Here is a 14008-nt window from a genome sequence, read left to right on the forward strand (position 1 = left end):
GTTGTGAGACATGAGGTTGTGTTCTGTGTAGTATTTGCAATAATTATGAGTTCTAAATATTTAAGTGCTGTATAATATATGAAATCTATTTGGAGGATACTGTTAATTATTCTTTTACACAGTTATGTGGCAAGTACAATTGTGTATATTTTCAAAATTAGTTACACAATACGTGGATGGTTAAGCTACACTTCATCAGTTAGAATTGAAGGGCTATTACCATAGAACAGTTGGTATTTGCAAATGAACCCCAAGCACAAAAAGAAAGCACTAAAGCTCAAACTGTTATAGGTGTGGAAAGCTGGCTAAAGCCAGAAATAAGTTCTGCTAAAATTTTTACAGAGGGTCTAACTGTGTTCAGAAAGGATAGATTAAATACAACTAGTAGTGGAGTGTCTACAGCTGTGAGAAGCAGTGTATCTTGTAGTGAAATTGAAGCAGACAGTTCCTGTGAATTAGTATGGTTAGAGCTTATACTTGACAACCAAAACAATTTAATAACTGGTTCAATATTGTGAACTGTCACAAATAAAGCTTACAGGCAGTGAGGTCTTTGCCAAAATTAGATGACAAACACACACATACAGACTCATGCAAATGCAGCTCACACACACATGACTGCAGTGTCAGGCAACTGAGGACACACTGCAAGTAGCAGCACCAGTGCATGATGGGAGTGGCAACAGGGTGAGAGTAAGAAGGAGGCTGGGGCAGGGAGGAGGAGGGATAGTAGGGTACAGGTGGCGGACAGTAACATGGTGTTGGGGAGTGTGCAGGGACAAGGTGGAAAGAGGGTAGGGCAGCTATATGCAGTTGGGAGGTTAGATGGAGGGCAGTAGAGAGGTGGGGAGTGGGGCACAGTGGAAAAGGAGAGAAGTAAAAAGACTGGGAGCAAAGGAGGAATGAGGGCTGGAATGGGAGCAGAGAAGGGGCTGGATGGGAGAGGATAATGACTAATGAAGATTGAGGGCAGGAGCATTACAAGAACGAACAATACATTGCAGGGAAAGTTCCCACCTCTGCAATTCAGAAAAGCTGGTGTTGGTGGGAAGAATCCATATGGCAATGGCTGTGAAGCAGTCACTAAAATGAAGGATGTCATGTTTGGTAGCATGTTCAGTAACATGGTGGTCCACTTGTTTCTTGGTCACAGTTTCTCAGTGGCCATTCATGCAGACAGACAGCTTGTTGGTTGTCATGCCCACTGAGAATGCAGCACAGTGGTTGCAGCTTAACTTGTAGATCACATGACTGGTTTCACAGGTCACCATGCCTTTGATGGGATAGGTGATATTTGTGACCAGAATGGATTAAGTAGTGGTGGGAGGAAGTGTAGGACATGTCTTGCATCTAGGTCTATTACAGGGGTATGAGGCTTGAGGGGAGCAGGAGTCGTGTAGAGATGGACGAGTATATTGTGTAGGTTTGGTGGGTGGTAGAATACCGCTGTTGGATGGATGGGAAGGATAGTGGGCAGGACATATCTCATTTCAGGGCACAACGAGAGATAGTCAAAATCATGGCAGAGAATGTAATTCAGTTGCTCTAGTCCACGGTGGTACTGGGCTACAAGGGGAATGCTCCTCTGAGGATGGACAGTGGGACTTTTGGAGGTGATGGGAGACTGGAAAGATAAGGCACGGGAGATTTGTTTTTGTACAAGGTTGGGAGGATAATTACAGCTTGTGAAGGCTTCAGTGAGACCCTTGGTATATTTTGAGAGGGACTGCTCGTCACTGTAGATGTGACAGCCATGGGTGGCTAGGCTGTATGGAAGGGACTTCCTGATATGGAATGTGTGGCAGCTGTCAAAGTGTAGGTATTACTGGTGGTCAATAGGTTTGATATGGACGGAGGTACTGATGTAGCCATCTTTGATGTGGAGGTCAACATCTAGAAAGGTGGTTTGTTGGGTTGAGTAGGACCAGGTGATACAAATTGGGGAGAAGTCGTTGAGGTTCTGTAGAAATGTGAGTAGAGTGTCCTCGCCCTCAATCCAAATTGCAAAGATGTCATCAATGATTCTGAACCAGTTGAGGGGCTTAGGATTCTGGGTGTTTAGGAGGCATTCCTCTAGATGAACCATGAATAGGCTGGCATAGGATAGTGTTATGCATGTGCCCATAGCCATACCCAGATTTGTTTGTAGGTAATGCCTTCAAAGGAGAAGTAATTGCGGGTGAGGATCTAGTTGGACATGGCGATTTTGTTGGTTTGGGATCCATTGGCTGTTGGGAAAGGTAGTGTTCAATAGTGGTAAGGCCATGGGCATTAGGGATGCCTGTGCAAAAGGAGGTGGCATCAATAGTGATGAGCACGGCACTGTGTGGTAAAGGCACAAGGACTGTGGAGAGTCGGTGGAGGAAATGGTTGGTATCTTCTATATAGGAGGGTAGGAGCTGGGTAATAAGTTGAAGGTGTTGGTCTATGAGAGTAGAGATTCTCTCAGTGGGGGCACAGTAACAGGCAAAATGGGGCATCCTGGGTGGTTGGGTTTATGGATTTTAGAAAGTGTGTACAAGGTAGGAGTCCGGGGAGTGGTAGATGTGAGCAGAGAGATGAACTTTGGGGAGAGGTTCTGAGCTGGGCCTATGGATTTGAAGAGTGACTGGAGATCTTGCTGGATTTTTGGAATGGTGTCACTGTGGCAAGGTTTGAAGGTGGATGCATCTGACAGCTGGTGGAGTCCTTCTGCCAGATAATTCTTGTGGTTCTAAACAACAATGGTGGAGCCTTTATCTTGCAGGTAGGATTATAAAGTTGGGATCAGTTTTCAGAGGGTTGACTGTGGATATAAGATTAGTTTGCATGTTCAGGGATTTGGGGAATGATAGTGAGATAAGGTTCGAGATTACGGAATTATGAAAGGTTAACAGCAGGTAATTAGGGGCCAGTGGGGGAGGATCACAGTTGGATGGAGGAGTGAACTGAGTTAGGCAGGATTCAACATTGGTCTTTGGTTGAGTCTGATTGGTATGGTTGGTGGCAAAAAGCACTTCCTCTGTAGGAATGAGGAGAAGGAGAGTATCTTTAACAAATCCTGCATGAGTGAATTTGGGAGTGGGGCAAAAGGTGAGGCCTTTGGACAGGACTGACATTTCTGTGAGGCTAAGGTTTTCCTTCCAGAAGCATTGCATTATACCAAAACCTAACAACCACCCTACCCCTGTATGATCTGTCACAGACTGCAAGAAAACCGCTACCGCTCTTACTACCCGACTAGTCTATCACACAGGTTTGTTTTCCCCTGATGCTTGGTTTGGTACTTTTCTCCTTCTGTCCTTGAAACTGTTATCCTTCTTTCATTTTTTGTCCACTATCTATCTCCTCACTGTGACTATGTTAGTGGGTAATCCTACCCAGAAGTACGGATAACATCACTGCTCCACAGCCCGTGAAGTCCTCAATTGATAACTAACAAATACAGAGGTAACAGCAGATCCTTTTGAGATGGTAACCACCCTTTAAAAAAATATAAGAATTTAAGCTTGTCTGTCCTCCTCTGGACCTTACTGTGTGGTATGGGAGCCATATGAGATAGGACAGATGGAGGACATTGAAAAAGTTTAAAGGAGGGAAGCTCATTTAGTACTATCACAAAATAGGGGAGGGAACACCACTGATGTACATAAATTGGGGTGGCAGTCATTGAAACAAAGATATTTTTCAAGGTGGCAGGTTCTTCTTGTGACATTTTAATCACCACCTTTCTCCTCCAAATGCATAAAAATTTTGTTAGCATCCACCTATATAGTGGGAATGATCATCATAATAAGATAAGAGAAATCAAAGATTACACAGAAAGATTTAAGTTTCTGTTTTTCATGCACACTGTTCAAGAGGGGAATTGTAGGAAAATAGTTTGAAATTGGTTCAGTTAACCCTCTGCTAGGTACCTGATTGTGAATTGCAGAGTAATTGTGTAAATGTAAAACAAGTTTCTTAAATGTCCAAACAATTTTCCCAGTTTTGAAAATGGAAATTGGTTTTAGTTGTCAATAGCTTCTATTTCAAAATGTTTTTAATTTGTAACTGGTTTCTGATAATACTATTTCTGAACTTAATTTCACTTACTATTCTTTGCTTTGCAGAAGAGTAATAATGTAACTCATAGACAATTAAATACAATACTGACATGATTTTCTTTATTGAAACAATTTTAAATTTGAAGAGAGTGGGTACATGACCGTTTAGTACCTTGGAATAGTTTTTCATATTTGGAAAAACTTACTTTTCTTATTATGTTGAAGAGACTATCATACTAACCATTACAGGAAAGGGTTGCAACCTGGAGAACATGGTCCACAATGAAACAAACCAAGCTGCCAGCTTTCCTCTGGACTATTCATAGTACCTTTTGATGACTTACAGTGGAGGTTAAAACAGCCAGCTTATCTCATCGTGATTTGATAAAGTTTGCATCTACAGCACCATTCCAAAAAATGATCATGGGACTCTGGGTTTTGAAGTGAGTAGAGCCACTGAACCTGAGACAAGTTATGACTTCCAAGACTTGGGCCATATGGTTAACAGTTCAAAGTTTCCTTAAATCATGGAAAGATATACTTCAGACCAAAGACAACAACTAATGTAGCTGGCCGTGTGTGGAGTTCTCATAATGTGCTCTTTTCAGTTCTAAGCAAATCTCCATCCAAACTGGATAAATGCTGAAATAGATGACTTTAAAATACTCCTACCAAATCTTTATAAATGTTTCCAAGACAAGAGAATATTAAAATATATGTGATTAACTACAAAAGAGTTCACAAAAACTGCAAAATTTTGAGGCACTACTGAAAACTTGCAGACCTATAATTACATTCAGGACTGAAGTTGGCTAAAACCATGAATAATAATTCTAATATTATTAGATTCTATCCTGGATTTTCCATTGTTTGAATAACAATTCTGAGATAGGATAAGAACCTTATTATTAACCGAAATGATACTAATTTGAACATTAGAGGTGGTGTATTTATTACAGTTATATTTAATGTATTAGGACATATTGATACTCACTACATAGAGGAGGCACTGAGATGCAGACAGGCACATTTAAAAGAAAAGTCTATGTATTATTGAGCTATTACACAAGCTCCTCCAGTAGATGTAGAGGCTATAATGGTAGAGACTAGTCTAGAATCTGATCCCCTGACTTTAATGAAGAATCTAATACACAGGTCATGGGAATGGTGATATTTGTAATTACTCTTAACTTCCTGACATTCTTAATTTCAAAGCTGTATCATATTGCAAATATAATTAGATTTAAAGAACATGCTGTCTGATGCTGTAATATTATTATTTTATACAAAATTATGAATTGTGGTGAGTTCTAGAAGTCTGGTGACTGAATAATGACGATGGATCAGTAAAGGTGACTAATGAAAATGGGTAGTTGAGTTTTATTAAAAGAATACTGATAAATTTGAACTGCAGAAGAATATTCTTTGAGAAAGAACAGAAAAAATAAAAGAAGCAAAGTCAGGATTGTGTCAGTTTAAATTACCTTATCGTGAGTCTAAAAACTCTAGCTAAGAATTTTGATTTAACAATATGCATCCAATAATTTAACCATAAAATATAAAATGAAAATTTTATTTTAAATACAAGAATCTTACAGGTAAACCAGGAGGACCCTGAGGTCCAACTTCTCCATCTCGCCCATCTTCACCTGGAGGTCCTCTTGGTCCAGGGTCACCACGGCTGCCTGAAAAGTAGGGATTTAAACATATTTCTCATTCATGTGCACAATGAAATCTGTGCACTCAGGTCTAATATCTTAAGTCTAATCTTCAGAGATTAAAGAAGGTTGCCAATAAAGAGCTGATTTATTAAAAAGCTATGGAAGTGAATGTTTCAACATTATATATATCACTCAAATGACACACTTTTTTTTATTTTGTGTACCTTTTCTCTGCATCTTAAATTTGTCAATAAGACCATAAAATATAAGACTAGGTACAAGAAATAATATTACACACAAATTTAGCTCACTGGCTTCCTATCAAACATTGTTTAAAAATATTCCTACACAATTGGCCAAAAAACTTTGACACAAAACAAATTCTGATTTCAGTTACAAAATTTGATGTTAATTGAATCAACAGCTCTATCAACCAAATACTAGTAAAATCATTCATTCTATTTTGCATTTTAAACAAACTTGTCTTAAAACTCATTCATTTTTTTGACATATATTGTTTTAACAGTAGCAACTTTTAAACTTATTTCGCTTTCTTGCACTATATAATAATATTAAACTGCTCTAGGAAAAGCTGTGACTGCTGCCAAATTTGATCAGGCACTTCACATGTGTTAAGTCAATTCTGTTCCACCTATAATCTACAGAGATATAAATGCCTTCAGTAAGTCCAACACAATGTGTTGAAACTTTTGACATTAAAGCTGGACACTATCACATAGTACTCTTTAATTCCATCACAAACTGGGTAACAAAACAATTAATATATTTGAAGTAATTACTGTTCTAAACATTCATAGTGTGTATCACTATTGATAATAAGTTCTGTGTCAAAAAGACACATGTCTAAATTTTACATAAACAAACTTTAAGTAACTAGACACACTGAATAGTTCATAGTGTACTGACTGAAGACTGAGAAAATTGAGGCAGAATAACTACAGAACAGACACAAACTAATTGGAAACACACTACAAAATCATTACAGTCATAACAATTTTAAATGTAATATAACTGGTAAAGTCTTCGTATTTTTCAGAGAAGATCATGAATCATATCTACTACTAGCTTAGCCCCCACTGCTTTGCTTGTTTAGACTGCTTGGTCTGCAAAGACTTTTTTGTTTTCTTTAATTGAATTTTTATGTTTTTCACAAATTGCAACACCTTCCAAACTTTTGACATTAACTACTGTCATACAAGCATGGACTTTTCCAAACTTACTTTGCCCAAAAAGTGATTCTGGTAGCTGGGATTGGAGGTCTTCATTAATCCTGCCTTCCATAAAAACTTCCGTCCCCTAACACGTATATTTTTAGAAGTCCAATGCCAGTTTTCATAACTTTGGCTTTAAATGTGTTTCAATATGATGAAATATTTCATAAAAATTTTCATCGCCTATTTAATGCCCTTATGGTGTAATAAGCAAAATCACTGAAATAACAATTTCAATATATGTTGCTTTAAAAATGCTTTAGTAGCACTATAACAAAGATCTATTTTCAAAATAAAGTTTCACCCACTATTTTATGGCCTTAGTGACTGAATCTTCAAAAATGCTGAACCACATAGTTTTTATTTCTGACCAAGAAACCACATACCAGTCTTCATAGTTCTAGCTTCAAAATTATCTTAATAGCAAGATATTTTCAAAAAACCCTTCAGCCCCTTATAGGTGGAGTATCAAAGGATCGATTTTTAAACACTGCCTTCAGTATAAGATCGCCAAATTTCAAGTTTCTATCCTTAACAGTTTGGGCTGGGTGATGATGAGTCAGTGAATCAGTCGGGCCCTATTTCACACCCTTAGAGGATGAATTTCCAAAAACACTGAAACACATTTTTTTTTTTTTTTTCTTGAACTGAGAAGTCAGATTTGGATTTTCACAGATTTAGCTTTAAAAATGCTTCCGTAATTAAAAATTTTCATAAAATGTTTCATCCCCTATTTCCCCTTACGGGTTGAATTGCCAAAATCACTGAAATGCGCATTTTTTAAATTTGTAATTGAGAAGTCAAATACCAATTTTCATAGATTTAGCTTTAAAAATGCTTTCATAATCAAATATTTTCATAAAACATTTCAGCCCCGTTTCAACCCTTGCAGACTGAGTTTCCAAAAACAATTTTCTTATTTGGAACCGAGAAGTCAAATATCAATTTTCATAGACATGACTTTAACAATGCTGTAGTAGTTCTTTCATAATGATTTGTTTTTGAAAAGACTTTCATCTATTATTTCATCCCCTATGGGTTAAATTTCCAGAAATGCTGAAACAGGTACTTCTTTACTTCTGACTAAGAAACCAGATACCAATTTTCACAGCTGTAGTTTCAAAATTGCCTTAATAGTGACATATTGTAAAAAAAAACCTTTCATCCCCTATTTCACTTCCTTAGGTGTAGAAATTTGAAAAGTCCCTCCTTAAACATCATTTACAACATAACATCGACACCCTCTCCAGATCTGAAGTGTCTATCATTAGCAGTTAGGGCTACACGATGATGAGTCAGTCAATCAGTCAGGGTATTTCCTTCTATACATCTACTACAATGATTTCTTAATAGCTTTTCTGCATGCAAAACTGAGAAAGAGAAGGCAATGATCCATTACTGAGAATGAAATCGAGACATCATAACTGAAGACATAACCTCTCATAATATATCATTCCTAGCCTCACCATGTGGTCATTCCCTAGGCTCTTGGGAGAGCCCATTCTGGCGTCTGATGGAGAAGAGTTTGGTCTAATGTGAAGATGACAGGTTTGCCGTTCTGTAATCCATCTAAGTGGTTTATGGTTGAAGATGACCATGATGTATTAAGTGCACAGAAGACAGGTGTTCACCAACACCCACTAAAAATAAATGTGCAAGAAATCTTGGCAGGAATCAGCACTATGCAAAGGAGTGCTGTAGGATGAAATATGGAAAGGCCAATGAAAATGTCAGCAGTCCTCCCCTGAAGCTCATTGGATGTAAGGCCTGAATAATAACACAACTGCAAAGAGCTTCTGGGTACTCATAAAATAGAGAAGCTGGCTAGCAGGTGTAGGAGGCAAGTCATGTGTTTTTGGGGCTAGAAGTAATGTATTAAAGTGTTTAACATTGTAGAAGTTGGGAGTTAGTGATCAACAGTGAAGTTAAAACATAGAAAGTGGCCACAGGAGTGCATCATATACAGTAGGTTGAGTGCTGAGTGTTGCATTGTTGAGTTATGCACAGTGCCACAGTTACCTCTCAACTCACTGATGTGATGCACTCCTGTGGCCGGACTCACATTCGGAGACCAACGGTTCAAAACTCATTACCCCAATTCATGTTGCATGCTGGTACATTCTGTTTCTGTGCACTATCTACGATTATTTTTCTGTGAAGAGTTGTATAAAAAAAGCCTTAACACATTTTCTGTTTCTTTCTGCAGGGAAAGTGTACTGAAACTTTCTACATATCTGTTACGTACTCAATAAGAGCTTAATTGGTCTACTTGACTTTCCTCTGTATACATACTTTGAAAAAAAAAAAGAAAAAAAAACTTGTTTAGGACTGATATGTTTATCTTTTATTTTTAGGTAATTCTTAAGTGCTTGTCTCCTTCCTACATCTACTGGATTACTCCACAATGTACACTTGCGTGGCTTGCACAGGACTCATGAAATCACCTTTACTGCATTTCTCAACTGTTACAGGTGTGACCTGTGCAAGTCTCCAGACTTCTTTCATCATTTGAGCAGTTGTACACCATTGCTAAGAATTATATCACTATAATCTGAAAGGAACCTAACTGCCGTACAGTCAACCAGTTTTTTTTTCTCTTTTAAGCACCATTTCACAGTACGTCTTTTCACATTACAGTCCTACAATTTTTGCATTATCACACAATTTTCTTTTCCCCCAGTTTTAGATCCAAAGATGATCTGTGCACCAAATCAAAACCATTAATCAAAACAATAAAAAAATATAGGGATATATAGATATGTTTTGCTCTGTTAAGTAAGGATGACCAAGGAAATGATGAAAGAACTGGGAAGTAAGGTGCAAGTCTTTTAATATAGCTTTCATATATTTATAATTTCATACAAGTAGCACCTGTTTTACTTGGCAAAGAAATCTTGGCAGTGAAAGAAGTCTTGATCAAATGGAAACCAAATATGAATTGCTGTTGTTGCTCTCTCTCTCTCTCTCTCTCTCTCTCTCTCTCTCTCTCTCTCTCTCTCTCTCTTCTCGCCCAAAATTCACTCCCTCACACTGTTTGTTTGTTTGTGTGTGTGTGTGTGTGTGTGTGTGTGTGTGTGTGTGTGTGTGTGTGTGTGTCCTATCATGCTTGTGGGCAAATAGTGCCAAAGTCTACACAGGGCAGCAGAATCAAAATTGGATGATTATTATTTTAATTTTTTCATTGTATCCTTGTGTATCACAATTTGTTTGAAATTATTTGGTGTGGGTAAAAAAGGAAATTATTCAGTTAAGGGAGATGAAAATTTAATTCTGATGGGTGGCTAGAATTAAGAAAAGGAAGAGCATGAAAAATAATAGGAGAAGACAGCGTGGGAGAAAGGAATGAAAGAAAAAGCCACATGGTCTAATTCTGCACAGAACCTAATTTAATCACCACTAACACTTTGTTTAATAATCATGCAAGAAGATTGTACACATGGAAGAGACCTGGAAACACTAGAAGGTATCAGATTTATTACACAATGATACAGCACAGATTTGAAACCAGATTTGCAGGGGTAGATGTGGGGCTGGACTCAACTTATTAATTATTAAAACATAATAATTTGCAAAAAGGCAGGAAATTAAGGTGATGGGACCTGGATAAACTGAGTGGACTAGAAGTTGTTCCGAGTTTCAGAAGGAGCATTAGGCAACACTGGACTGAAACAGGAGGATGGAATACAACAGAAAACAAATGGGCAACTTTGAGTGATGAAACATGGATGACAGCAGACGATCACAGAAGTTAAATGACAAAGACTAGTAGAAATCCTGGATAACTCAGGAGACACTGAATTTAACTGATGAAATGAGAAAATACAAAAACACAACAAGTGAAGCAGGTAAACAGGAATATGGATGCCTAAAAAATGAGATTAAATCAAACAATGGACAATCAAGGATGGAATAATGAGGATATTACACACACACACACACACACACACACACACACACACACACACACACACACACACACACTTATTCATGCAAATGCAACTCACACACAGATGAACACTGTCGCTGGCTGTTGAGGTCACACTGGCACAAATGAGACTAACAGAAAGTGCAAAATGGCTAAGCAGGAATGGCTAGAGGACAAATGCAAGGCTGTATAAGCATGCAATACTAGAGGAAAGATGCTCATTACAGGAAAATTAAAGACGCATTTGAAGAAAAGAGAAAGAACAGACAAATACTGGGAGCTCAGATGGTGAGTTAGCACGAAACAAAGAAAGGAATATTAGAGGGTCTGTATGAGGGGAACAAACTTGAGGACAGGATTATAGAAAGGGAAGAGGAAGTAGGTGAATGTATGATGGGAGAAGGACCTGATACAGCAGTGAAAGATGTGAGTAGATACAAGGCCTCTGGAGCAGATGACATTCCCTCATAATTACTGACATCCTTCGGAGGACCAACCATGACAAAATTATTCCCTCTAGTTCCCAAGACATATAAGACAGGCAGACCAAATTCAGACTTCAGGCAGAATACAATAACTCCAACTCCAAAGAAAGCAGGTCCTGGCACGTGTGAATACTACAAATAATTAGTTAATAAGTCACAGTTGTAAAACATTCACATGCAGAAGAATGGAAAACCTGGTAGACACCAGACTCAGGGAAGATCAGTTTGCATTCCAGATGAATGCATGACGATGTCAGGCAATACTGACCCTATGACTTATTTTAGAACATAGATTACCAAAGGCCAAACTTATGCTTTTGCCAAACTTATGCTTGTATCATTTGTAGGTTTATATAAAGCTTTGGATAATGTGGACTGCACTACAGTCTCCAAATTTGTTAAGGTTACTCAAAACTTGTGCAGAAATCAGGCTGCTGTTTTATTTTGGCCACAATAAGTTGATGATTTGTGCAATGGCTGTCAGGGATAGTAGGAGACTTATCCTGTCTTCACATTAAGGATACCGTGGGGAGGGGAGTGGTGAGGAAAAGGAGTGGTAAGGGGAGGGCAGTGTGCTTATATGAAAGCAGATGTGACATGTGCAGAAATCTTGGTAGTACGCAGGGGGAAATGAATATCGTCCAATTAGTGCCAGTTTTCTCCTCTACTGACAATACCAATAAAACTCATTTATCATGGCCAAACTATAAAAAGAGTGAAGGAAATGAAAGGGAAGCCACAGTTGGCAAGTATGTGAGACATGGTTGGAGCCTATCCCCGATGTTATACAATCTGTACATTTAAGAAGCTGTGAAGGAAATCACAGAAAGAAACTAGGAAAGGGTATTGAAGTTTACAGAGAAGAAATAAAAACTTTGCAGTTCACCCATGACATTGTAATTCTGTCAATGATGGCTAAGAGTTTGGAAGAGCTCTTGAACAGACTGCATAATGCTTTGGAAAGAGACTAGAAGATGGACATCAATAAGAGTGAAGCAAAGGTAATGGAGTGAAGTCATACTAAATCACACGATGCTGAGGAAATTAGATTATGGAAGGAGACACTAAAATTAGTAGATGAGTTCTGGTATTTGGGCATCAAAATAACAGATAATGTCCAAAGTAGGGAAGCTACAAAACACAGACTTGAAAAAGCTAGGAAAAAAATTCTGAACAAGAAGAGTTTTGTTAACATTTAATATCAATTTAAGTGCTAGGAAGTCTTTTCTGATGACATCTGGGTAGACTAAATAATAAATGTAGAGGTACTAATCAAACTGGGAAAAAATCAATTTATGGCACAACTTGACTAATAGAAAGAATCAGTTGATGGGACATACCCTGAGGCATCAAGGTGTGTGTGTGTGTGTGTGTGTGTGTGTGTGTGTGTGTGTGTGTGTGTGTGTGTAGGAGGAGGGGGAGGGGGGGTGGAAAAAACTGTAGGGGAAGACGAATACAAATGTATGTATGTTGCATAAGTTATTATTAGAGATGAAAAGGCTTGTACAGGATAGACTAGCATGGAGAGCTACATCAAACCAGTCTTTGGACCCAATATTGTAGCAACAACAAAAACATGAGTAACATTACAGGAGTAAATTGTCTTGAGACTGGTATACTAATAACATGTGTGTGTATCACATTTCTTCATCCTAAACGTGTAAATTTATATTCAAAACATTTTTTTTTTTAATTTTATTTAGGGCAAAGTTCACTCCAAGCAAATGGAAAGTTAACTGACATCTATACAATTCATTATCAGAATGATTAATAAATATGTCCAGAAAACTACAAATGCCTAATAATATGGACTTTTGACAATATTTTACCAATTCTCTTCAGAATGTAAATTGTTATTCCAATGGAATACACAAACTGTGATTGTGTAATGATTTTACTGATTGTTACATTAGCATAAGTCACAAATAGCAATTGCCAGGGCATTCAGATCAAATAGGTTTTGGTAATACACATCTGTTGTGAGAACAAGCATACCTGCAAGTCCCATGGCACCCCTATCTCCTTTCTCACCCTTAGGACCAGAGTCTCCTGGTTCACCTTTTGCACCTGGTTCACCAGGTAAGCCTCGTTCAGCTGCCTCACCAGACATTCCCTTGCGACCCTAGCACATATTTTTGTCTATAAGAATACACAAAGCTTACAAATATTTCTAATATCAGCATATTTCTACAAAGTTGTATCGAATACTTTCCCTGGAAAGATAACTTAATAGATTACAAAACAATAAAATGCGATAGCATATTTTTATATATACTCACATATTTTATAGAAAACATTTGTGTAATTTACATTTACTCAACATGTTCTTTTATTTGGAGGTCCCATTATGAGAAATTTAAATTGTAAATATGAGATGTGGAGAATAACACGTCTTGACATTTCATGTTGTCCTATAATGCTAAAAATTTCTTGCTAGCCTATAAGATACCATTTATAGAATAACTGCTGTGAGAAGAAGATACATAAGTCACTTAGCAGTAATATTACCATTTACAAATAAGTTTAACAAATGGTTGTTTCAGTTTGGAAAACTAGTAACTTAGTAACAATAGATATAATGACAGCCTTTTATGAACATACAGTGCAGGAAGCCATTTCATAATAATGAAGCTGAAAATAGCATTAAAGTAATTATTGTGTTAGCTTCTGCAAATATTAA

At 37.6% G+C, this 14008-nt stretch overlaps 1 protein-coding gene across 1 annotated transcript in view; it reads right to left on the minus strand.

Moving 5' to 3' along the window:
* Positions 1 to 14008, minus strand: part of LOC124760357 (collagen alpha chain CG42342-like) — a 641799-nt gene that overhangs the window by 425549 nt on the left and 202242 nt on the right. Inside the window, exons 11-12 of the mRNA XM_047249099.1 lie at positions 13324 to 13450; positions 5622 to 5710 (exon numbers count right to left, since the gene is read on the minus strand). Coding sequence (XP_047105055.1) covers positions 5622 to 5710; positions 13324 to 13450 — 216 coding nt within the window. The remainder of the gene's footprint in view (positions 1 to 5621; positions 5711 to 13323; positions 13451 to 14008) is intronic.

This window comes from Schistocerca piceifrons, chromosome 1 (assembly GCF_021461385.2).
Source record: "Schistocerca piceifrons isolate TAMUIC-IGC-003096 chromosome 1, iqSchPice1.1, whole genome shotgun sequence".
Lineage (NCBI taxonomy): Eukaryota > Metazoa > Arthropoda > Insecta > Orthoptera > Acrididae > Schistocerca > Schistocerca piceifrons.